This window comes from Protomyctophum parallelum (genome assembly GCF_964188405.1).
Source record: "Protomyctophum parallelum genome assembly, chromosome: 6".
NCBI lineage: Eukaryota > Metazoa > Chordata > Actinopteri > Myctophiformes > Myctophidae > Protomyctophum > Protomyctophum parallelum.
Window position 1 is genome coordinate 25,681,836 of NC_139701.1, and position 25,799 is coordinate 25,707,634.

General features: G+C 43.3%; 1 protein-coding gene across 3 annotated transcripts in view; it reads right to left on the bottom strand.

Annotated features, from left to right (window-relative positions):
* Positions 1–25,558, bottom strand: part of LOC310860437 (nardilysin-like) — a 30,678-nt gene extending 5,120 nt beyond the window's left edge. The window contains exons 1-30 of one of the 3 annotated variants that reach the window (XM_083767338.1): positions 25,463–25,558; positions 25,163–25,245; positions 22,846–23,066; positions 21,671–21,881; positions 20,698–20,779; positions 16,692–16,845; positions 14,873–14,946; positions 14,586–14,681; positions 13,758–13,880; positions 12,806–12,863; positions 12,622–12,695; positions 12,422–12,491; positions 11,114–11,191; positions 10,707–10,827; positions 10,258–10,316; positions 10,112–10,166; positions 9,279–9,383; positions 8,779–8,902; positions 8,462–8,548; positions 7,684–7,803; positions 7,353–7,404; positions 7,072–7,222; positions 5,591–5,718; positions 5,018–5,180; positions 4,816–4,847; positions 4,000–4,138; positions 2,659–2,706; positions 2,452–2,504; positions 1,914–1,997; positions 733–816 (exon numbers count right to left, since the gene is read on the bottom strand). In XM_083767338.1, the coding sequence (XP_083623464.1) occupies positions 733–816; positions 1,914–1,997; positions 2,452–2,504; positions 2,659–2,706; positions 4,000–4,138; positions 4,816–4,847; positions 5,018–5,180; positions 5,591–5,718; positions 7,072–7,222; positions 7,353–7,404; positions 7,684–7,803; positions 8,462–8,548; positions 8,779–8,902; positions 9,279–9,383; positions 10,112–10,166; positions 10,258–10,316; positions 10,707–10,827; positions 11,114–11,191; positions 12,422–12,491; positions 12,622–12,695; positions 12,806–12,863; positions 13,758–13,880; positions 14,586–14,681; positions 14,873–14,946; positions 16,692–16,845; positions 20,698–20,779; positions 21,671–21,881; positions 22,846–23,063 (2,843 nt within the window). In that variant the 5' untranslated portion in view covers positions 23,064–23,066; positions 25,163–25,245; positions 25,463–25,558. Of the gene's footprint in view, positions 1–732; positions 817–1,913; positions 1,998–2,451; positions 2,505–2,658; positions 2,707–3,999; positions 4,139–4,815; positions 4,848–5,017; positions 5,181–5,590; positions 5,719–7,071; positions 7,223–7,352; positions 7,405–7,683; positions 7,804–8,461; positions 8,549–8,778; positions 8,903–9,278; positions 9,384–10,111; positions 10,167–10,257; positions 10,317–10,706; positions 10,828–11,113; positions 11,192–12,421; positions 12,492–12,621; positions 12,696–12,805; positions 12,864–13,757; positions 13,881–14,585; positions 14,682–14,872; positions 14,947–16,691; positions 16,846–20,697; positions 20,780–21,670; positions 21,882–22,845; positions 23,067–25,162; positions 25,246–25,458 lie in introns of all 3 variants that reach the window. The other 2 variants (XM_083767339.1, XM_083767340.1) reach the window with 2 other exon arrangements.
* Between the last annotated feature and the right edge of the window lie 241 nt (positions 25,559–25,799).

Below are 25,799 nucleotides of genomic sequence, written 5' to 3' on the forward strand. Positions count from 1 at the left end.
TACATCACATAAAAACATTTATCAAGAAACATGCGTAAGCTAAGAAAGTAACAGTGGAATATCTATATAATGAAGCTATACATATAAACTATACATCTATACTACTATGCTATACATATGTACTATGACGTGCTATGACTACATACAATGCAATTATAGTGCTGTCTACATAACATGCTAGAAGTCTGTATCAAATGCTATCTAAGTCTACCGAAATGCTATCTAAGGGGGTAGGATAAGTGCTATGGGCCATGATGGAATCTGAAAAGGTGGGTTTTCAGACTACGGCGGAAGATTGGGAGTGATGCTGCAGTTCTGACTGCAATGGGAAGTGCATTCCACAGTTTTGGAGCCAGAACACCACACTCACAACTCTACAACTTAATGAGTCACAAACCTTACACATCCTACTACAATAAAGAAGTTCTGACCGGGATCAGTAGCTATATTTCTGATTAAGAATACAATCTTTTAAAAACCAAGACATGAAAAGCAAAAGGAAGCAATGAATGGAAGAAAAGAGGGATTTCTATGAATAATTGAAATGTCAGTCAGCGACTCAGCGTACTGGAATGAAAAGTAGAGAATAGTGTCAGTGAGATGCACCGCACGCACACGCACAGACAGACACACACCCACACTCACGCCACACACACAGACATGCACGCACAGACACACCCACGCACGCACACACACAGACATGTACGCATGTGCGCACATCCGCACACACACCTGAAGGCCTCGTCACTCAGGTTAACCATCTTCTCTCCGAAGTTCACCAGGAACTCTTCAACCTTGTCTTCCACGAAGTCCGTACTGAGACACAGAGACACGCAAAAACACACATAGATACACACGTTTAAAGTCTGTCTGTACTGAGACACATACACACACAGACAAACCAGGTTGGACAACAGCAACACTTCACCTTCATATTATACACATACTTCTCATATTATATTTATATACCTTTCTATGAACACTTTCCCCCCCATTCACGAGTTACACAAGTTAATTGATTGTAGAACAGCTTCCCTCCCAATAACGAGTTACGTTGTCATCGTTTCATTTGTGTTTTTAATACGTTTTAAGACGTACAGGGTTTCCATCGGAAAGAGTGGGATAGGTGACGCGTTTTGATGATGTCATTGGAAAAACATCCGGCGCACTGGCATGCAAAGGAAAGGGTTCTGGGAAAAATGGAGGCCCAATGCATTCCAATGGTGGCTGTGGCGCGCAGCATTCCTCCTCTGCTCTGTTGTTGTGATCCCCACTTTGGGTTATTTTTCAACACTACACCAATCGATTACACCATTTTAAAGCGGATTCTCATAAAAAGGAACGATGACGTCGGTGCGATGGTTCTTCAAAGGTTACTGAAATCCAGGCAGTGAACGTGGCATTGCGATGTAATTAATTCCGCAGTACAACTGTTAACATCTGATCTACAAGCTCACAACAAAGCTTGTAGATCTGATAATTTTGACTAAAGTTCTCCTCAGAACAGGGATGCTAGGGTTTAGGTGATAAATGTAAAAAAACAATATCCTATCACACAATGACAAAGATTTGGTGGTCCCCTGTAGTAACTTTGAGGACCCCCTAGGTGTATTGACTCATTCCTACATGGTAAAAGAACTTCCGCACACCCAGGTAAGTTTAAAAGCAGATGCGTAGGCAAGTGGCAGTGTGCGGGGAGATCTTTTATCATCAATATCGTCTCCATAGTAAAAGAAACATGAGTAAAAACCAAGAAAACACAAAGCTGTTACATGTATACTGTACAGGAGAAACAATCATAGAAAAACCTCTTAGCATCAGGTCCAAGTACAAAGTGCATGGTTCCTTTAAAAAAATCTGCTGTCTGTGTTGCATCACATACAGTACATGTTGTTCACGGGGGGTTCACTCACTTGAACTTGGTGGCCTGTGTTTCCACGGTGACGGAGAAGCCCAGCACGCCGGAGGTGTTGCGACAGGCAGGGTACACCTGGTACCTGCGGGACACAGAGGTGGAGCACTCAATTAGGCCTACATGTTTTATATTTTATTTATTTTAAGTCCTGGATGACACACAGTGTGTCATTTTCAATGAGCATGCTCCAACACTACAAAGGAAATGGCATTGCATCGTTAATGTGGTTAAATGTGCCACGTACTATGAGAGTCATGCAGTTTCACTTCCTTTCCTTTTTATGAGAGATGACTCACTGTGTGAAAGCCTACACGTGGATATCACTATTCTGCTGTTCTCCCCGTTTTATTTTAAATTCTTTAAAAATATATATTGTACATATTGGTTGCAGATCATTGTATTACGATATTCACAACAACAGACAAAGTTATAACTTGTTAATTATTCAAGTATAGTCACGCCATCAGTAATATTAATATCAACTGTGGTTATTATAACATGTTCATGACAGAGAGAAGAGAGAATAGAATACTGACCCCAGAGTCTCCTTGGTCCTTAGGAAGTCAAAACATGGTTCCTCCATATGCATCTAGAGAGAGAGAGAGAAAAAGAGAGTAAAGTAGGCCTACATAATACCTTATAATGGGAGTAAAGTAGGCCTACATAATACCTTATAATGGGAGTTATAATTGGAGTAAAGTAACTTTAACATAATAAATTTTACTGGGAGTAAAGTTACTCACCACCAACAGCTCCATCAGAGTGTGTTCCCTCAGATTCTTCAGTCCTGACTGCAACACACACACACACACGTACGTGAGATTAATTACAGAACACACATATAAGTCAGTCAGTCTAATGAGTCTATCACAGAGCTTTCATTGGGCCTGGACAGTTGAGCCTAACGGGGGTCCAAGCCTGAAAGTTTTCTGTCTGAAGCAGGCCCAACACCGACCTAGATCACCTTTAATTCATTTATTCATTAATTTATTATTATTATTAATATTATTATTATTTCTTTTTTCAGTTTAGAGTAGACGTTTTAAAAAGGTCTTAAAGGACCTATAACATCAAATTCAACTTTTTCAATTTCTTTTGTGTTTTTGTTTTTGCAGTCTTCAGTTCCAAATTTGCATTTCCAGTGTTTATGTCCACCATTGTTGATTTTCCAAACTGGCATGGAATGGAAACAAGCCTGGTTTTATGTAGCATCAGTATTATAATTATAATGACTCAAATATTAAATAATCTGCATATCAGCACGCCGCCAAAACTGCTTTCAAAGTCCAGAAAGAAATGACAAGGACTGGTTATATCAGAGGCTGATTGAGGCTCAAACCATTAAAAATAACTTTGAGGGACATAGACAATATGATATTAAATATTAAAAACAGTTTTAAAAAGTACGCTTTAAAAGTCAGTGTAGGCTGGATAGTTTACTGTTGTTGAGTCAGAAAACAATGTTGGACATTGCACAAGCTAATAATCTGGTGACCCTCCCCCCAAATCATTTGGGGGTCTCGACCAGGGGGGCAGTCAGACAGATATTTTGTGAAGCCACTAAGGAAATCGGGATTTCCTGAAAATTCATATAATGGCCTGTTGTGGCGCTGTCATTGGGCTCAAAAAACCCCATAGCTCCATAGAGATCCATGTATTTGGGCCCAACTTCACCTAGACTGTATTACCTTAATAAACATTCCAGTCATTAGTTTAAAGTCTCATTTCTAATATTCTTTTGGGAAAATTATGGTCCCATTTATTAAAACAATGATCATAAAGTTGCGTATGTTCTGAGGGGCGTGGCTACCGTTACAGTCTATGAACGGGATCCACCACCCACTCGAGTCAAAATAAAAACCAACGAAGAAGAAGGGGGGAAGTCCCGCCTCGTTGTCTGGGCCAGCCAATGGCTCAGCTGGGCCCAAAGGGATCTAGAAAGATGGCGATTTACAATTCATGGACTGACAGGCTTCATTTTACGTCCATATCAGACCCGGAGAACGCTTTGTCCATATTTTTTTACAGTCTATGGTCTCGACCCACAGTTTGAGTACCACTGCATTAGTACTAATCATCTGTACCTGGTAGTACACGGTGACCTCAGAGTTGGCGTCTCCCTTGTTGAGGGACTTGACTTTACACATGTGATGTTTCTGAGGCAGCTCCACCACTCGGAACGTCACAGGGACCTCTACTGACAGAGGCTGGTACTGCAGTTTACTGCAACCAGGAGGAAAACAGCACAAATGAGCTGTATGTGAAAAACTTTTGTTGACAAAAAAACACAATCTATACAACATTAAAGTTAAACAACTTAAAAAGTTATGAAAAATAATAGAATCATAATTATGTAGATTTTAGTGTCTAATTCCATCTCTGACATGTGTATGACAGAAGCTCTGTACCTCTCAAGTTTCAGTAAAATACTCTGTTTGGCTAGATGGAGTGATCCTTTCTCTCTCTTCCCACAATTTAGTCATTATGACAATTCCCATCCCACGTCCCCTTGTTACGGCCGAGGCCTGCTGGTTAGTCCCCACGGACACACATTAAGTCACTAGTCCGTTTCTGTTCACCTGACAGTGAGGAGAAACATGCTATTCTTTTGAGGCCAGCTCTCCACTGAACCAGCTCACTCCCTGACCTCCCTGATGTGTATTATTTGGAAATATTAAGTGCCAATATTAATGGTCTAAAACTACAGACAAATAAAACAAGACAACTCCCAGAACATAATGAATATTTATTTACTAGCAAACTGAATGGACTAGTGAAACATAAATGTAGTAATCATAATTTGGGGACATCTCTGGTCACAAGGTGAGGGCATGTTTGATGATGATATAATTACTATTTACAATTTATACAGTATGATCCAAAGATAATGAAATACTTACTCTATGAAATACTGTAGAAACTCTACTGACTCCTGAAAGACACAAACATGAAATTAACAGACAGCAGAGAAAAATTCAAATAAAGTCTGAAAAAGGAGTGTGTGTGTGTGTGTGTGTGTGTGTGTGTGTGTGTGTGTGTGTGTGTGTGTGTGCGCGTGCATGCATGTGTGTGTGTGTGTGTGTGTGTGTACTGTGTACTCACCGCACTGGTGAAGTTTCCTTGAACCAGCCCCTCTGTGTACATCTCAGCCTTCAGGCTGTTAACGAAGCCGAGCAAATGGTCTACAGTCAGACCCTTCATGATGGCCTGGTACTTCTGAATGACTGACCACCTGCAGTGCTCTAACACCAACAGACGGACATCTCTGAGAGAGAGAGAGAAGGGGAGAGAGAGAGAGCAGAAGGATAGAGAGGGAGTGAGAAGAGTGAGGAGACGGGAGAAAGAGAGATGAAGGAAAGGAAGAGAGGGAGAAGTTTTACCATTCACCATGTGCTACTGAGCAAGGCACTTGGCTAATTATGTAATTGTACACAGCTGTATATGACATTGTCTGTTTTGACAAGAAATGTAATGAACTCAGCAACGGTGTTTGAAATGTAGAAGACCCCAGTGAGGTGGCTCACAGTGAGAGTTCACTATATCGTATCACAATATAGTGATACGCGATAGATAGTCATACGTATCACAATAAAGAGGCTCATGTTTTGATTTTGAATAATAAATGCAAATGAAATACTTAGATGTAGATGTAGATGGCATCATACTGTAACTCACTTGCCCAGTCGCTCTGGTTTGATGAGGATGTTGAAGTAGGTTTTCTTCAGCTGCTCAGAGAACATGGTGAACACTCCAGGGTCCGCCGTGAAGTCGGCCAGGTGGTCCACGATCAGCTTCAGCAGCAGCTGAAACAATCACACAGTTTACTGTATGGATAAAGCACGGTAGCGCTGTAGCCTCACAACTAGAAGGTCACAGGTTTGATTCCCGCCGCAAGTTCTCTCCTCCGCGTAATCAGCACCCATACCCTAGGTGGGGTTGGCGAAAGGGTCTTTCTGTGTGGAGTTTGTATGTTCTCCCTGTGCTCCCAATGGCATTGGTACTAACGGCTTATACTGTAAGGATACAGTTTTGAATTTCTGCGTGTGTGTACAACGTGGTTGTTTTATGGTTAAGAAAGTGTTTTGAGTTAAGACTTACAATTAGGATTAGGATAAGATTCAGGTTTTTACATTACAGGCTGTGTTCATGGGTTAGGGTTCAGAGTTATGCTTGATTTATTCAAAAACAGCAGATCTAAGTTCAGATCCAAGTTGTGAACTTGTATATCTGCTCATGTCATGAGCTTTGCTGTGTTGGGCTTGTAACTCAGACTTTACGGTTTGGGTTAAAAATATGTGCATGTGTGTGTTTGTGGGTGTGTGTGGTGTGCAGAGCATGTGAGTGGCGCGGGTGGATTTTGAGCGCTGAGCGGGTTTTAAAATGGGTCAGAATGGCTTCCGGAGCGAGAACTGCCGCTCAGTGCACACGGCACACGTTAAGAACCTAAACGCTTGGATTTAGTGTGTGCAGACAGAGCGCATTTACCACATTTAAGTATGAAAGTATGCTGAAAAATTGGAACGATGAGAAAGATGATGATGATGAAGTGGTGGTGGATGAAGAGGAGGAAATTGCGGAGGAGGAACCTGTGCTCTCGCAAAACCAAGTGGATGCGGTTACTATTAATGTAGAGTCTATGGTAAACCAGTACTTAACCGTGTCAAGTTTACACCTGCGATGCCCAATTCATCTGCTTCAGTTAGCTATCAGACGCAGTTAACGAGCATGATGATATCAATCGCCTGTTAGTTAAAGTGGGAAAGCTAGTGAACGTGTTTTTAAACGTGTCACAGTGTTTAGATTACAAACAGAAGAACATGTTTAATCGCCATTCACCGGTAACACTTTTTAAACTCATAAATGTTTATGCTATGAAGGCCTTCAGGCAATAATGACGATGTGTTTAATTAGACAATTTCAGGAAAACAGCATTTTCCTTTTTTCGCCCCCCCCCCCTAATTTTCAGGCTTATATGAGCGGATCGCGGAGTGCCCGTTGTGCAAATGAAGGTGAGCGCTGAGCGAGCGGAGAGCGGCGTGGGGGGGGGGGGGATCAACACGAGCGAATGAACGAGTGGAACAAAAGCCGTCGAATGCGAAGAGCGGATTTCATGGTCGCTCACATGCTCTGGTGGTGTGCGTGTGTGTGTTTCTTACAGGTAGTTTGTGGTTGAATCCCTTCACTCTGATGACCAGACCGTGTTCTCCTGCGATCAGCTTGTACTCCAGCTGTGCCACATCTGCCTCATAGGCCGGCTCTGCCAGGTTGTGAGCCAGGATGTTTATGAAGATGTCAAACAACACCAGGCTGAGAAAGATTACAGTTCAAATAACGCCAGACTGACTGACAACATGTTCTGTGTATATTACCCCCTGCTGACTGCTACGATGCTTAGCACTTGTTGTGTGTTCGGTGTGTACACTGGAGTATAACTTACTTCTCTGGACTCTTCTGGATGACGGGCGACAGCAGGTTGAAGCGAACAAAGCCTGAAGAACAAGCCAGAGGTTGTAGAGATTATTGGACGGTACGGTACGGTACAGTGAAAGACCGCAGCCGACACAAAGCAGAGCGAGAACGACGTGTACTGTTGCACTGTTGTATAGGCCGCAGGGTTCAAAGCATGGGAAGAAATTACGGGTATATATTTTTTTTCCTGAACAACATGCTTCCATAGAAGACTTTTATGGAATCTAAATGACTGAAATCGGTCGTGGCTACTGAGAACTTTAATCCATGAGCGTGTGTGTGTGTGTATAATGACCTACCTTTAGGGATCTTGAACTTGTTGTCTTTCTTGTACCACAGACATCCTCGGTCGTTGTTGACGATCTTGACAGGAACCTCAGTGTCTGGACAGTCTGAAGGCTTCAGGGCGAAATCCGTGGCTGTACAAATCACAGAGTAAATGCTGACTGACTGATCTGTATGGAAGGATGTCAATGGGAGCATACATACATACATACATGTACGTATGTTCCCACAACACAAGCACTAACCCGAACCTCAAGGCTAACCCTAAGCTGAGGGAACATTACTGTATTTTAACCATCATGTTAATGTTATAATCAAAGGGAAAATGAGTCTTCATGAGTCTTTAATATCAGGCTAGTTCATAATAGAACAGCTAAAATATTAGGGTTAGGGAAAATATTATTTGTTTAATATCTTCATTGTTCTCCTTGCAGTCTATGTACACGATCATTTACCCAGTTGTTTGTTGACTAGATCATGACATTAAATTCTGATCTTACACTTTGTAAGTTACTCTGCATAAGAGCATCTGACAAATGTCTTAATGATATCGTCTCTGTTGGGTGGAAACCTCATATACTTTTCAGGATTCAAATAGATCATTCAACTGTACTACAGCGCACAAAACTATATTAGAGGTTTGAATATGTAGATAAGAGGTTAATGCCTGACAGCAGCGATTTATAGCAACATGTTTTTCAGAAAACGGTTAGGATTTAGACGGCTTTCTTAGAATCAGACTCAGGCCTAAATGGGTAATGTTATGTATGAACTATGAATATGTCTTCATACCTATAAACTTGTTCTCTGCCGGGAGGTGGAGTTTAGGGTTCACATCGAAGTCTTGTCTCCACCGCTGCATCCAGTCCTCTGAGATATCTGGCGCACACGCACACGCACACACACAGTTACCTAACAAATAGACTCTAATACCAAAACTCCTTCAGCCTCATCTCATCTCTTTCTCTCATGCTTGTCTTATTCTTTAAATTCTTCCATTTCTGCCCCGCTAGTTGACTGGCTCATTGCGTCTGAGGACCCCAGGGGCCTCGTGACCCAAATGCAGGGACAAAGACCAGATGACCTGCTCAGTGCTCAGCTCTCAGTACCTTCCATGCTGTAGCTGGTCCCAAACCAGCGCTCTCTGAGGGGACACTGGCCCTCGTGTTCTGGGGACAACAGCAACAGATTGGCCCTTTCTGGAGTCAGCAGGGCCAAAGCTGCTGAGATAACCTACAGACGCACGCACGCACACACACAGTAGTGAATACATTCAGTGTCATCATAAATACATTTTCATTAATTCCACGCCCCCCCCCCTCTTCCATAGCATTGCGCTAGGCTAACACTGCTGGGGATCTATCAACAGACACGGCGGTGCTCCGCGTGCCTCCACGCCCCAACATTGAATTGTATACCCTCTATCATCGCGCCGCAAATGTTTTTGCGGCGCAGACTGCCATTACATAATGTTATGGGTCACAGTTTTTCGTGTAACACCAATGTTTCATTTTGTATTTTTTGCGTGGCGTAGACACTTCTAGTTATGTACTAGGGCCAGTCTTTTTAACTGTTCTTGATAACCACAGTCATAACATTGTTGACCCACCTGGGAGTTGTAGTCAAACATTAGCTGGTCTCCAGTCAGGAAGTCCTCTTTAGGAAACAGCTGCATGTTTTCACAGATGTTCTCCACATACTCTATAGGGTCCGTCTGCAGTTACACAACAGCACATACAGTTAATACACACAACCATAGACACCCATACAAGACACACTGATATCTGGCAAAACTGTCCTCCACAGTGCCTTGACATAATGGTTACTATTTCCTAATAGTCACATTATACCTGTTGGGCTGAAACCTTGTATCATACTCAAATATTTTAAATAAACACACCAGGTGGGTAGCGGTTAAGTGTGACTTGTGTCTTGTGGGGTTTTAATACATATGAAATTGTATCAATGAAAAGTATTAACTTGTGACTAAATACCGGTAATAACTACATTAGATCTATTGGAACACAGGTTATTTTTCTCTATTGCCTGAAAAGTAATGGTTTTGGACATACAAGGTTTCTACCAGTACAGCGCCGATATAGTCCTAAAGTGTTGTAGTGCTATTTTTAGAAGCTGTGGAATCAGAGTGGATATTCAGATGGCCCACCTATTAGTCTATTTTGTGGACAAAATAATATTTTGGCATGCCATGATGGCTCGTAATGACTGATTTTACACTTGTTTGCATGTTGAAAATCTACAAACTTACAAAAAGGTAATAAAAAGATTGAATCGACAAAATCAAGTGCTATGTCTAGAGTGATAGGTAGGTGGTTCAATGGTAGACCAACCAGCCATACAGTGCTAGGTGTAGGTGGTTCAATGGTAGAGAAACCAGCCATACAGTGCTAGCTGGTTCAATGATGGTGGTTTGTGAAGTACCTGTTCCTGGTAGTGGAACTCATTAGCCTCAATGTTCTGAATCTCCTCATAGATCCTAAACAAACAGAAAGGACTTAGTCAGTGCCTTTATTCATTTATTTACCGTATCTATGTGTGTGCGTGCGTATGTGTGCGTGCGTGCTCACCTCTGCTGTGGACCCATAATCTGAAGCATCTTTAGATATTGAAACACTAAATGAATCACCTGAAAGGAGGAGAAAAGTCATATGGTCAATAAGTATGTATATGGTTTGATGCTTAAAGGTATATTCAGTGATTTCACTCAAAAAACCTTAGGTTTCGTTTTTGGCTGTGGGACCCAGCCTTTCGTCCAATCAGGATAGAGAGTCAAAAACGAAACCTAAGGTTTTTTGACCCCCAGGGGTTAACTGGGGACAGGGAGGAACTCCTTATATGGCCAGCACACTCTATAGTAGGGAGGATTATCACAACAAAACAAAATAATAAGTGATATTTGAATTAAGTGAAATCACTGAATATACCTTTAAATTAAGCTTGCTGAGTTTGTGTGTGAATAAAAGTTGAGGTGAGTGTGTCTGTCTGTCTGTCTGTCTGTCTGTCTGTGCGTGCGTACCTCATAGAAGTTGTGATAACCCTCATTGGTGAGTGTGATGCTGATGGAGAAAATGGAGTAGGTGGCGTTCTGGTCAAAACCTGTCTCACTGTTCCCTCCAAACAGAGCCAGAGCCCAACACCTGCACACACAGACACACACAGACACACACACACACACACACACACACACACACACATACTTGACTAAAGGCACACCTGAACATCGTTAGCGTCAGGTGCATAGGATAATATGAAAATCCACTTATAAAAAAGGGCAATAACACACACTGTGTGGCACTTGCAAAAAGATACTTTACTGTCAATGTGGTTGGAAAGTTCCACACAGCGTGTGGGTTGACTGGGTTCACTCCTTTTTATTTGAGTACATTTAGAAATATTGTATAAACCGTCTAGACTGTCACTCACTTCTTCCTGAGCAGTGATAGGATGCTTCCGGTGCCCTCGTGGCCAATCAGCCAGGAGATGTAGTGCAGTGGTTTAACCCTGAGGACAATACCACACAGTTACACTTAATACAGTGCAGTAGGGCTGCACAATATATCGTTATCGTATCGGTATCGAGGTATGAACATGCACAATATCAGTATCGCAAAAAGGCAACGGTATCGCGATATAGATATATCGTCGACATATCGATATATCGTCCACTTCTAAAGCCAGCCCTCTGTTTTAGCCTGTGCCCCTCGGAAAATAAACCATCACTCCGTTTGTCCCTCTGTCCTGTTGTAGCCTGGATCCAGCCCTGAATCGCTAGCCACGCCCAATAAGAAAATATGTTGCTGCACGATATATCGTATCGTATCGATATCGAGATATCTGCCATATATATCGTGATATATATTATATCGTATCGTATCGATAGAGATATCTGCCATATATATCGTGATATGAATTTTTGTCCATATCGTGCAGCCCTACAGTGCAGTGGTTTAACACTGAGGACCGTACCACAGTTACACTTAATACACACAGGAGATGTAGTGCAGTGGTTTAACACTGAGGACCATACCACACAGTTACACTTAATACACACAGGAGATGTAGTGCAGTGGTTTAAACCTGAGGACCATACCACACAGTTACACTAAATACACACAGGAGATGTAGTGCAGTGGTTTAAACCTGAGGACCATACCACACAGTTACACTAAATACACACAGGAGATGTAGTGCAGTGGTTTAAACCTGAGGACCATACCACACAGTTACACTTAATACACACAGGAGATGTAGTGCAGTGGTTTAAATCTGAGGACCATACCACACAGTTAAACTTAATACACACAGGAGATGTAGTGCAGTGGTTTAAATCTGAGGACCATACCACACAGTTACACTTAATACACACAGGAGATGTAGTGCAGTGGTTTAACACTGAGGACCATACCACACAGTTACACTTAATACACACAGGAGATGTAGTGCAGTGGTTTAAACCTGAGGACCATACCACACAGTTACACTTAATACACACAGGAGATGTAGTGCAGTGGTTTAAACCTGAGGACCATACCACACAGTTAAACTTAATACACACAGGAGATGTAGTGCAGTGGTTTAACACTGAGGACCATACCACACAGTTACACTTAATACACACAGGAGATGTAGTGCAGTGGTTTAAACCTGAGGACCATACCACACAGTTACACTTAATACACACTACAGTATAGTAAGTATACACACACACACACAGCAGTATGTTGCACTCACCTGTAGTGTTTTCCCTGAGGGGGAACGGCCCAGGTGATGGTTAGTGCATGAACCTTCCTCACAGGGACCACTGAAACGCACGCACACGTGAAAATTAGGTGATGAGGCGAGGATGCCTGGAATCTGTCTCACTGTTTTCATGAACGATCACATAACCAAGTATGCATCGGGTTTCAGACCTGTAGATGTTAATAACTGACCTCGGTACAGTTTGTTGAAGGCTGGAGTTTCAAACGGTTGTTGTAGCTGATGAAAGTCTGGCCGTGGTTCACCGCTGGAAACAACACACACACACACACACACACACACACACACACACATTTATATACTGTGCGCACGTGCGTGCTTGTGTGTGTGTGTGTGTGCTGAGTGTTATAAGCTTACTTGTTGGGAACTTTAATGAAGATTTCTCTGACCCATTTCTCCAGGGTGTCCAGAGTCTCTGGAGGAGAAAACAAACACAAAGCATGAGCCTGCTGGGAGGTATCCATACTACCCAACACAGCCTCAGGTTTTGAGGTCATTAAATTAGAACACACCGTAAAAGAAGGGTACAGCAGGCAAACACTGGAAAAATAACCAAGCATCCAACTTTCCCCCGAAGGAGAGTAAGGGCATTTTACTTAAACAGTTTGACTGCGAGATTAATTAATCTCAATCGCCTGTTGACTGCCTAGTTTTTCACTATCCTTTGAAGAAGCACCCAGCCGTTATCGTTCACGAAAATTCACTTTAAGCCGTAGGACGAGTATAACTGTAACTATAACTAGACACCCAGCACCACCAATTTTGTCCACCAGGCGGCACTCAATGTTAAGATGGTGTGATCGTTTGTAATGGTGTTGAAAAAATGATCCGCCGTGCGACAACAAGAAGCAGCCAGGAAGAGGGAAGCACGGGCGGTGCCTGGACTCCCATAGAGTTGGAAGCACGGGCGGTGCCTGGACTCGGGCGGTGCCTGGACTCCCAGAGTTAGAAGCACGGGCGGTGCCTGGACTCCCATAGCGTTTGCATTGCGCCTCAGTTTCCCAGAAGTCTTTGCAAGCCAGTGCACCGAACATTTACCGGTGACGTCATCTGAACGCGTCACCTATCCCACTCTGTCCGATGGAAACCACTTAAGTCTTAAAACACGAATTAAACAATGAAAATGCTATCGTGAACAGGAGGGAAGCTGTTCTACATCAATTAACTCATATAACTCGTGACTGGGAGGGAAAGTGTTTGAAGAAAGAAAGAAAGAAAGAAAGAAAGAAAGAAAGAAAGAAAGAAAGAAAGAAAGAAAGAAAGAAGAATCATCCTATATCTTCAATGTAACATTCTTTCCATGAGCTACCTTTGGACTGCACGGCCAGAGTCATGTAGTGGGCGGAGTAGTATCTCTTCCAGAAGTCACGGAGCCTCTGGTAGGTGTTGATGCCGTTCTCTTTGGGTTCGTTTTTTAATGTCTGGGCGTTTCCTGGGAGATGACATGAAACGGCGTGAGTGTTGTGATCTGAGCATGTACTGTATAGCTTGCTGCTTAGCAGAAATGTGTAAAGATATTTTAACTTGAAAGCTGTTTTGGCCGGAAACCGATGAGTCAGGAAGTAAAAATCTGCTATGTAATGTAATGTCTTGCGATTGTCATTTAATGCACCCAAAACATACTTTTTGTAAGCAAAATACTATAATTTAGATAAATCAGCCGCAAACCAAGCTTGTTTTTTGGTCTAAAAAGAAGAATCCAATATATTTACATTCCAAGAAGCTGTGTCCCCATAGAAAGCATAAGCCAGTGGATCTTCCATTTCCGGTTTATTCAGTTTTTTTCTACCGGATCACTACTGGAGTGTTATGAGGGGAAACCGGACGCAGCTGATCACCGTAATCAATTGTCACTTCACCCAATAGCATGCACCCACCTCTTCAAACTTCCCTTCACCCCCTAGCACTCACCTCTTCAAACTACAGTACACCTCACCCCCTAACATTCACCTCCTCAAATTCCCTGGCACTCACCTCATTTCTTTATATCACTATGCATTGTCTAAGTATTATTAATACTGTATGTATGTAATTAAGTGTGTGTGTGTGTGTGTGTGTGTGTGTGTGTGTGTGTGTGTGTGTGTGTGTGTGTGTGTGTGTGTGTGTGTGTGTGTGTGTGTGTGTGTCTCTCTCTCACCCCAGCAGAACTTGCCCATGGGGTGTCCAGGCTTCGCCAGGCTCCCAAACAACATCTCCTTACGATGGGAGTCAGACGGTCTCGCCAACTGGTACTCTGAACGAGGGGGAGCGAGAGAGAGAGAGAGAGAGAGAGGTGAACAGGTAGGAGGGGTTTAGAGAGGCAGACAAAGAACATGAGAATAAACACAGAGTATGCGATAGTATATGATATTGGCCAGCATGAACAAGGAAACCACATTGGTGGGTGAAACGCCCAATCAGTGATGAGAAGGCTGCGGTACTGACCACTGTCCACGGCCTCCACCTCTCTGTCGATGGCGTCTTCGATCATCAGAGGACAAATGAAGAACTGGGCCCACCTATAGTACCACACACACGCACACAACCATATGTAAAACACTAACTATGACACAATAAGACCAGGCGCTCTATCGTATGCCATGCCTTACCCGCCAGCATTAACCACAATCCGTGAATTACGCATTTAGGAGCTTCCACTATCTGTAAACGGTATCGTGCGGCCACACTACCCACTATACATTATGCCGACACCTTTATTTGCGGGTGGAAGTGTGTCTGTAGGCGTGTTGATGCGCTTTCCCTATAATTGCTATCTTGCCCAAACAGGTTTAGGACAACGGAAAGCGCCTCCTCAAACCACCCGCAATGTGAATTCCGTTTGATAGAAGGCTCTCCTGAGTTGGGGCTGCCTCGACGCACAATGTTGCAGAACATTCACAGCTCAGGTCTCGTTCTATCTTAATTCTCCACAAATCTCTGTGATTGTCATTTTCCTATAATCAGTGTCAATTCCTTGTGTCCATTGTGTTTATATAATTAGCCCTTCGCTAAACCCCACCCCAAAAAGCGATTGTCAAATGCCAATCCAAATAGTTTAGCAACCGTTGCTATGCAAGACAAGCTTTTGTCACCTCATAGCTGTCAATGTTTTTTTGCATGGCTGTGTTGTTGAACACATACACAGCTTAATGTCGGGAACGTTACACGACTGACCCACCCAGGTGATGGCAATAATACTAATGACCATAGTCTTACTTTGCAACATGAAAACTCCTGTCGGGCGGTCATTAAAGTTGATGTTGGATACCGTTTCTCCCTCTGTAATTTCCTCGTATTTCTAGTTTATTTAAATATTGTCATGGACATTTGTCTAGTGCATAGCCTACTGCAGGCCTGGTTGACTAGATTTAGAAGACATTTTCATGCTCTTGGTACTGAAATGATCGATTATTTAAATAGAGAAATCCCATCATTTAACATGCATCTCAATGGGTGAGCAGTGCACGAAGTCCCTGCTTCATTGCAAGTGAGACTGTATTGGTCATGGAGTGGATGATAGATAGAGGAGCTACAGAACACAAATATAAATGTATTCCAAGGCAGCAACGCGTTGCTCTTCCATGGGCCATAGTGTAAGGCAAGATATCACTGGGCATAATGGGTAATGGATTGTGGCACAGTGATTGGTTACATTATTGTAACACCCAAACCACACATATGCATAATGTAACAGGTAGCGGAGGTGTTTATGGATTTAGGCTGGGGCACAAGATAGCATTTTATGGGGGAACGCCTCTTACACAATGCTAAATCCCCAAATTACAGATAAAGTGCCTCTGATGCAAGATGGGGCGACTGGCTCAGGAGGTAGAGCAGGTCGTCCAATGATCCATGGATCGGCGGTTCGAATCCCGGCTCCTCCTGTCTACATGTCGAAGTGTCCTTGGGCAAGAGACTGAACCCCAAATTGCTCCTGATTTGCTGGTTGGTACCTTGCATGGCTTCCGCCGCAATCGGTGTATGAATGGGTGAATGTAATGCACAATCTATGTAAAGCGCCTTTATAAAAGAATGCACCATTTACCATGTCCTGTCCACTAGCTTCAATGTCCCCCCCAAATTGTACTAATTATATTATTCTCTTCCTGAGAATGCGTAAATTGCATCTTGAAGGAATGGCCTCTGTAGTACAACCAGAATGGAAATATGTTTATCTGGCATTTAGTTTTCATCTGAAAAAAGGTAGTGGACGAAGAAAAAAAATCATCTCAGTTTTAGTCGCCGAAATGAAGACTCCACTCACCTGTCGAGTGCGTCGTGGAAATACTTCCTCTGGACGTCAAACTGGAAGATGGTTCTCTCACAGTCTGTGGAGGCGTTGTCACTCCCTCCATGCTTCTTCAGGAACGCATCGAATCCATTCTCTGCTGGATACTTCTCACTGCCCATAAACACCACTGTAACAAAACACACACTGCTCACTGCCCATAAACACCATAGCAAATAAAACAGACACGATCTGTTCATGTTGGAGAAGAAAAAATATGTTTGAGAATCACTGAGCTTAATTTATGCTCTGCTGTACAACAATATTACAATGTAGCAGACCTATCTAAAAACATGACAGTGTCTTGCTGCGTCACGGTGTATAAGAGATAGCCTGGTTAATAAACCAGACCGAATCAGCCGTTGGCAAAAAAAAATTGCCTACCGGCGGATTTCGGTCTGGAGAGGCTCAATTTTACGCCCATTTCCTACTCCAGAGAATGTGGCCTCCAATATGGACACGGTATGCAATATGGGCGGGCTTTGGTACAGTGACGTTCAATGCTTGAGACCTTTGACTGACAGTAGCTCTGACCAATTGCGTCAAAGAGAAAATGTTTCCCTGAAAATGAAATCCAAGCTGAGCCTCCCCAGACTAATATCCCGCGGATCCGTGCGATATTAGTCTGGTTTATTAACCAGGCTATATAAGAGAGTGGAAGAGATGGAGACGTCACAGTGAATAACAGAGTAGAAGAGATGGAGACGTCACAGTGAATAACGGAGTGGAAGAGATGGAGACGTCACAGTGAATAACAGAGTGGAAGAGATGGAGACGTCACAGTGAATAACAGAGTGGGAGAGATGGAGACGTCACAGTGAATAACAGAGTGGGAGAGATGGAGACGTCACAGTGAATAACAGAGTGGAAGAGATGGAGACGTCACAGTGAATAACAGAGTGGGAGAGATGGAGACGTCACAGTGAATAACAGAGTGGAAGAGATGGAGACGTCACAGTGAATAACAGAGTAGAAGAGATGGAGACGTCACAGTGAATAACAGAGTGGGAGAGATGGAGACGTCACAGTGAATAACAGAGTGGAAGAGATGGAGACGTCACAGTGAATAACAGAGTGGGAGAGATGGAGACGTCACAGTGAATAACAGAGTGGGAGAGATGGAGACGTCAGTGAATAACAGAGTGGGAGAGATGGAGACGTCACAGTGAATAACAGAGTGGGAGAGATGGAGACGTCACAGTGAAAAACTGAGTAGAAGAGATGGAGACGTCACAGTGTATAAGAGAGTGGAAGAGATGGAGACGTCACAGTGAATAACGGAGTGGAAGAGATGGAGACGTCACAGTGAATAACAGAGTAGAAGAGATGGAGACGTCACAGTGTATAAGAGAGTGGAAGCGATGGAGACGTCACGGTGAATAACAGTAGAAGAGATGGAGACGTCACAGTGAATAACAGGGTGGAAGAGATGGAGACGTCACAGTGAATAACAGAGTGGAAGAGATGGAGACGTCACAGTGAATAACAGGGTGGAAGAGATGGAGACGTCACAGTGAATAAGAGAGTGGAAGAGATGGAGACGTCACAGTGAATAACGGAGTGGAAGAGATGGAGACGTCACAGTGAATAACAGGGTGGAAGAGATGGAGACGTCACAGTGAATAAGAGAGTGGAAGAGATGGAGACGTCACAGTGAATAACAGAGTGGAAGAGATGGAGACGTCACAGTGAATAACAGGGTGGAAGAGATGGAGACGTCACAGTGAATAAGAGAGTGGAAGAGATGGAGACGTCACAGTGAATAACAGAGTGGAAGAGATGGAGACGCCACAGTGAATAACAGGGTGGAAGCGATGGAGACGTCACAGTGTATAAGAGAGTGGAAGATGGAGATGGAGACGTCACAGTGAATAACAGGGTGGAAGAGATGGAGACGTCACAGTGAATAACAGAGTGGAAGAGATGGAGACGTCACAGTGAATAACAGAGTGGAAGAGATGGAGACGTCACAGTGAATAACAGGGTGGAAGAGATGGAGACGTCACAGTGAATAACAGGGTGGAAGAGATGGAGACGTCACAGTGTATAAGAGAGTGGAAGATGGAGATGGAGACGTCACAGTGAATAACAGAGTGGAAGAGATGGAGACATCACAGTGAATAACAGGGTGGAAGAGATGGAGACGTCACAGTGAATAACAGAGTGGAAGAGATGGAGACGTCACAGTGAATAACAGAGTGGAAGAGATGGAGACGTCACAGTGAATAACGGAGTGGAAGAGATGGAGACGGCACAGTGAATAACAGAGTGGAAGAGATGGAGATGTCACAGTGAATAACAGGGTGGAAGAGATGGAGACGTCACAGTGAATAACAGAGTGGAAGAGATGGAGACGTCACAGTGAATAACAGGGTGGGAGCGATGGAGACGTCACAGTGAATAACAGGGTGGAAGAGATGGAGACGCCACAGTGAATAACAGGGTGGAAGATGGAGATGGAGACGTCACAGTGAATAACAAGGTGGAAGAGATGGAGACGTCACAGTGAATAACAGAGTGGAAGAGATGGAGAGACGTCACAGTGAATAACAGGGTGGAAGAGATGGAGATGTCACAGTGAATAACAGGGTGGAAGAGATGGAGACGTCACAGTGAATAACAGAGTGGAAGAGATGGAGACGTCACAGTGAATAACAGGGTGGAAGCGATGGAGACGTCACGGTGAATAACAGAGTAGAAGAGATGGAGACGTCACAGTGAATAACGGAGTGGAAGAGATGGAGACGTCACAGTGAATAACAGTAGAAGAGATGGAGACGTCACAGTGAATAACAGGGTGGAAGAGATGGAGACGTCAGTGAATAACAGAGTGGAAGAGATGGAGACGTCACAGTGAATAACAGGGTGGAAGAGATGGAGACGTCACAGTGAATAACAGAGTGGAAGAGATGGAGACGTCACAGTGAATAACGGAGTGGAATAGATGGAGACGTCACAGTGAATAACAGTAGAAGAGATGGAGACGTCACAGTGAATAACAGGGTGGAAGAGATGGAGACGCCACAGTGAATAACAGTAGAAGAGATGGAGACGTCACAGTGAATAACAGGGTGGAAGAGATGGAGACGTCACAGTGAATAACAGAGTGGAAGAGATGGAGACGTCACAGTGAATAACAGGGTGGAAGAGATGGAGACGTCACAGTGAATAACAGAGTGGAAGAGATGGAGACGTCACAGTGAATAACAGGGTGGAAGCGATGGAGACGTCACAGTGAATAACAGGGTGGAAGAGATGGAGACGTCACAGTGAATAACAGGGTGGAAGCGATGGAGACGTCACAGTGAATAACAGGGTGGAAGAGATGGAGACGTCACGGTGAATAACAGAGTGGAAGATGGAGATGGAGACGTCACAGTGAATAACAGAGTGGAAGAGATGGAGACGTCACAGTGAATAACAGAGTGGAAGAGATGGAGACGTCACAGTGAATAACAGAGTGGAAGCGATGGAGACGTCACAGTGAATAACAGAGTGGAAGAGATGGAGACGTCACAGTGAATAACAGAGTGGAAGCGATGGAGACGCCACAGTGAATAACAGAGTGGAAGAGATGGAGCCGTCACAGTGAATAACAGGGTGGAAGAGATGGAGACGCCACAGTGAATAACAGAGTGGAAACGATGGAGACGTCACAGTGAATAACAGAGTGGGAGAGATGGAGACGTCACAGTGAATAACAGGGTGGAAGAGATGGAGACGTCACAGTGAATAACAGAGTGGAAGAGATGGAGACGTCACAGTGAATAACGGAGTGGAAGAGATGGAGACGTCACAGTGAATAACAGAGTAGAAGAGATGGAGACGCCACAGTGAATAACAGAGTGGAAGAGATGGAGACGTCACAGTGAATAACAGAGTGGAAGAGATGGAGACGTCACAGTGAATAACGGAGTGGAAGAGATGGAGACGTCACAGTGAATAACAGGGTGGGAGAGTGTGAGACGGAGAGAGGACTCACTGTGTTCCAGAAAGTGGGCGAGGCCAGGCAGGTCATCAGGGTCACTGAAGCTTCCAACGTCGATGCACAACGCTGCTGCAGACTGCACACACACACACACACACACACACACACACACACACACACACACACACACACACACACACACACACACACACACACACACACACACACACACACACACACACACACACACACACACACACACACACACACACACACACAGTCATATTCATTTGTTTTCGTGATCCATGGGTACTGTGGTCCATGGCTGTATCTGAAATCACTTCCGCTGATAGTCTTTTCAGCTTAGGTCTTGCCCAGGGTGGGCGCAACCAATGTTTTGCAGATGCTTTGTTTTAAATGGGCTTGCACCTCCTCCACAGGTCTAGACTCTAGGGCATGGTCAACAAGATACACTACACCTCATTGACACCCATGTACCCGTCTACCTCATAGAGTTATATATAAACTAGAGAGCGGACAGCCCCGCCCCCAGCTATTCATTTCAATGGAAGTTGCTCAGTGGTGTTTTGAAGTACCCAGAAGTACTTCTGTTGGTTGGATATAATTGGTTGGTTCCTATGAGATGAGAGTACCTCTCGTGCTGCTCTTGTGGTACCAAACAAGGGGGTTACATTCATTCTCCTGCTATGCCACAGAAATATGGAATGCCCTACCAAGTCATAATTGTGAATTCTTCCTTATTCTAACAAAACCACTCTAAAAGAGCACTTCGGATCTTCTACTCGTGTATATGATTTTATAGCATAGTATTGTATGTGTCTATCATTAAATGTTTTGATGAATTGAGTACAAAATGGAAACAAGCCATATGTAGTGGGGGTCCCTGCCTCATCCCTCTCTTAACTAAGGGGTCCTTGGTCTGAAAACACTTCAAGACCCTTGCACTACATGGCCGAGGCTCTAGTGATCAACTGATCATAATGCATACACCCGATATGTAACCAACCTGTTTCTCAGAGCTTCCTCTGGTCTTCTCCTCTTCCTCGCTCTCCTCCTCTTCCTCACTTTCTCCCTCCTCTTCCTCTCTAGGCCCCGCCTCTTCCTGTTCCCTTCCTGCTTCCTTCTCAGTCTCCTCCTCCCTCCTTCGTTCCTTTGCGTCCGCAGCGCTGAAGTCCGAGATGAGGAGCGCTCTGAGGCCGTTGGGCAGCTCAATGTATCTGCAGTATGCACGTAAATAGGTTTTCAATGTAATGAGTCCCAGGATGCAGGGATGGTCTTTTAGAAGAGTCCCAGGGACATTTTATGAGTCCCACTTCAACGACGTTAGGAGTATTTTGCCATTTTTACAAATTGCAGCATTTAACTCCCATTTAATTTGATATGGTTATAATGTGGTTATATTCATGTAGAAAGCAGAATAATAAATTATTATTATAACTAAAGCTAGCAAAATAATATATTTAGCAAATTAAATATGTTCATCTTGTTATGTAACATACATAACTAATACATCTAATACATCTCTATGGTGTCCGCTTCGCATCTGTGAATTATCTCCCAACAATTACCTGCCTGACATTATCCCTTACAATAACTAGTACATGTGCAGTGATTGGAGGTTGTCTCCCTACAATAAGACCCTGGTAGGACACATACTGAACACCTACTGGTTGGGAACAAAGTTACTTGAAGCAGTGAGAGTCGTGAGACTAGACACTAAAAGATGTATGATTATGGTAGATTGGACATTATTGTAGTTGCCTCTCTCGGTCAGGAGAGGGAGACCTGGTATTCGCCAAATGTGTTTGGATTCCTAGTACAGGGTTTTCTCAACCTGTGGGTTGGGACCCCCAACGCCCAACCCATCCTTAACACACTGTTTTTAGCTACAGAAAACACACCACCATCCTTAAAACACTTTTTTAGCTACAGAAAACACACCACCATCCTTAAAACACTGTTTTTAGCTACAGAAAATACACCACCATCCTTAAAACACTGTTTTTAGCTACAGAAAACACACCACCATCCTTAAAACACTGTTTCTAGCTACAGAAAACACACCACCATCCTTAAAAACACTGTTTTTAGCTACAGAAAACACACCATCCTTAAAAACACTGTTTTAGCTACAGAAAACACACTAGTAACTAGAAAAAACCACTTAGTAACTAGTCTCACCTGTACTTCTTGGGGTCACTGGGTGACTTGATCATTTCTGGGTCGCCCAGGTCCTCCTCCTGCTCCGAGACCTTCTCTGGTTCCCTGTCCTCCCCCGCTGCCAGCTCCAGAGCCCTGGGCTCTGCTGGAGGTGGCGGTGGAGGCTCCCCTTGGTCCGGTGCAGCCACCTGCCCCGTGGATCCTCCGGACAAACTCATCGACTTACTGGTCTGAGGCATTTCCTGTACGGGGGAAACAATGGAACAGCCCCATGAGGAGAACACAATTGAGCAGTTGACTGAAATGTTTATTGACAAATGGGTAAGTTCTATGCAACAGCCATATTGGAAAGAAATTGGGCCTCTTCCTTAACATTCCCTGCCAGGTAATTGATGAATAAATTATTCCGCCCACTGCCACAGTCTTTTCAGTAAAGACCCTTATTATGAAGGCCGACGGGTCCCGAGACGTGAACAGGAAGTAAACAAAGGCTGTGTACTGTAAAGTAAAAAATTATGTTGTAACCAAGAATCTGAGATAAATGCATTTTAGTAAATCTATTTAACCCACCTCAAGTCAGACTCCATCTTAGCCCGTAGCACTTGCCCTAGCCTCGACAACCTTACAGGCCACGGCGTATGTAAATTAGGTCGCATTCGCACCCAATACTTCGCTAGACTCGATGCGAATGGGCATCGGGCAGAGAAGTTGGGATTCTTGCCTATTTAATTTGCTGCGGTTTGCCTTCACACTGTGCCATTCGCAGCAATTGGAAACGCAGCAGGGAACTTCATCAATGTGTTCCATTCATAAACTACACAGTGAAATCTATGGTGTTAAAATAATACTTCGAGTACTAGTTTAAGTAAAATTAGGGTGTGTCGGGGACTAGACGTCTCTCTCTCTCACTCTTGTGTGCACACGTGCGCGTGTGCGTGCACGCACTGTTCTTTTGGGCATGTGGAGGCACAGCACAGACAGCAGCACAAAATGAATCCGACCTCCGTTTGCAAGTTTATCGACATGAAGAAAGTTCCCACTCCCTCCCCACACAGAGCAGCAGTGACAACACTCCATGTTTACGCACAGACGGACTGAATATTCTGTGCACGACAGTGTTTTTTATGTTTCCTTAAGCAGTAAAGCTTTCTGGTGTGAAGGCGACCTTAGATAGCATTTTGTAGACATAGTATAGCACTCTATAGTAGTGTATACGCATACTGTAGTTTCTTTATATAGATATTCCACTGTTAGGTTCTTAGTTTACGGAATGCGTATGATTCTTGAAGACCACACCAAAGGGTCGAGACGGTTTTAGCGTTAACTCCTTGCAACCGTTTGGACCCAAAGAGTTGCATGGTGACCCTTTGGTGTGGTTAGGGCTTATTACACACATATTAATTCATCCACCGCTAAATGGCAGTTGCAATAGTACAGCACAGGCGGCAGGCCACCATAGATTTGTTCAATTATTTTAGAACGAGAGTTGTAAGATGTGTCTTAAGTCATGATTATAATGTTATCAATTTAAGCCCCTTTAACAATATATATATATGATGATTTCGGGTGTGGCAGTACAGTACAGTGATAGTATAATACAGTACAGTAGAGGGACCCCCTGGGGACCCCCACACGGTAACTCTTGTCATCTTTCCTACAAAGGATGGAGCATGAACGAAAAATCTATTTCACCCTCTTCTTTACATCCACTAAACCTGTGATCATGTGACAATAAAGATGATCCTGATTCTAAAACACAATGAAGACTCCAGAGCTCATCTATTACTTTAAACTAAGAGTAAAAAAGCACAATGTTGAGGTATTTTTTACTTTGCTGGAGTACTTCCAATTTGCAATACTTTAACTTAAACTCCACTACATCTCAATGGCAATATTGTACATTTACTCCACTACAATTATTTAAAAACGTGTTACTTTTTGATTATTTGATTATTATTGAATCAGTTCAGACCAGACCAGACCAGAGTTACCAGACCAGACCTATATATTGGCAATTTGAAAATAGCCGATCTACAAGCTCACAATGCGTCACTTAATTTGCGGTGTGTTGTGTGCTTGTAATCTGCTATTTTCTAAAGCTTTTTTATTTGAAAACTTGAGAGTGAAATGAGACATTCTGCACAATTAGTACTTTTACCTTTGGCAATGGTACTGTAAGTACATTTTGGCACCAATACTTTTGTACTCTTACTCGCGTAGATTACTACATTTTGGATACCCAACTTGTACTTGTTGTGACAGACAGTGGGTATTGATGACAAAATGTGAGTACTTCTTGTTCTATCACTGCTATTAGCATATTTTATCCTCAACCCACCTTGACTGGCCCTTGTGTCGCTCGGGGACAAATTGCTGATCTTCAGATTGTTCGAGCTGTGTGTTCTGCTCGGCAAGCGACAGCTTTGTGCCATGAGTAAAAAAAAATCACACATAAGTTAGTTAAGTAAAGCTCATTAGCTTGAGGAGGCTATATGAAGGCTAACCCCGGCTAACACACTTCACACAATGTACCTCAATAACATGAATGGCCGCTTGTTAGTTACAATATTGCAATGAATTACGGGTGACGGCTTATCAAAGATGTGATTGATTAAATCAATGAAGATAATAAACTCACCTATAGTTAGTGTGAGAGCGTGGTGACTTGATTTGTATATCCAACCTAACGGTCTAACCATGTTACATCCATAGACATATGGTTACACCAATGTAGTCAAAACAAAGTCTGCAAGGCCGCACGCGATTGGTGGAGCCAATGCCTCTGTTCAAAGACGAAGCGCCTGATTGGCCCGAGGCTTGGTGTCTAAGGACGGAGTGGGGTACCTGTTGCCCTGTTTAGGTAATTTATTTAACAACAGGAATATTGGTATAATTTAAATTATACCAATATTAAATAAAAATAAAAATAATTAATTATTATTTTTATTATCTTTTATATTTTTAGTTAATTTAAA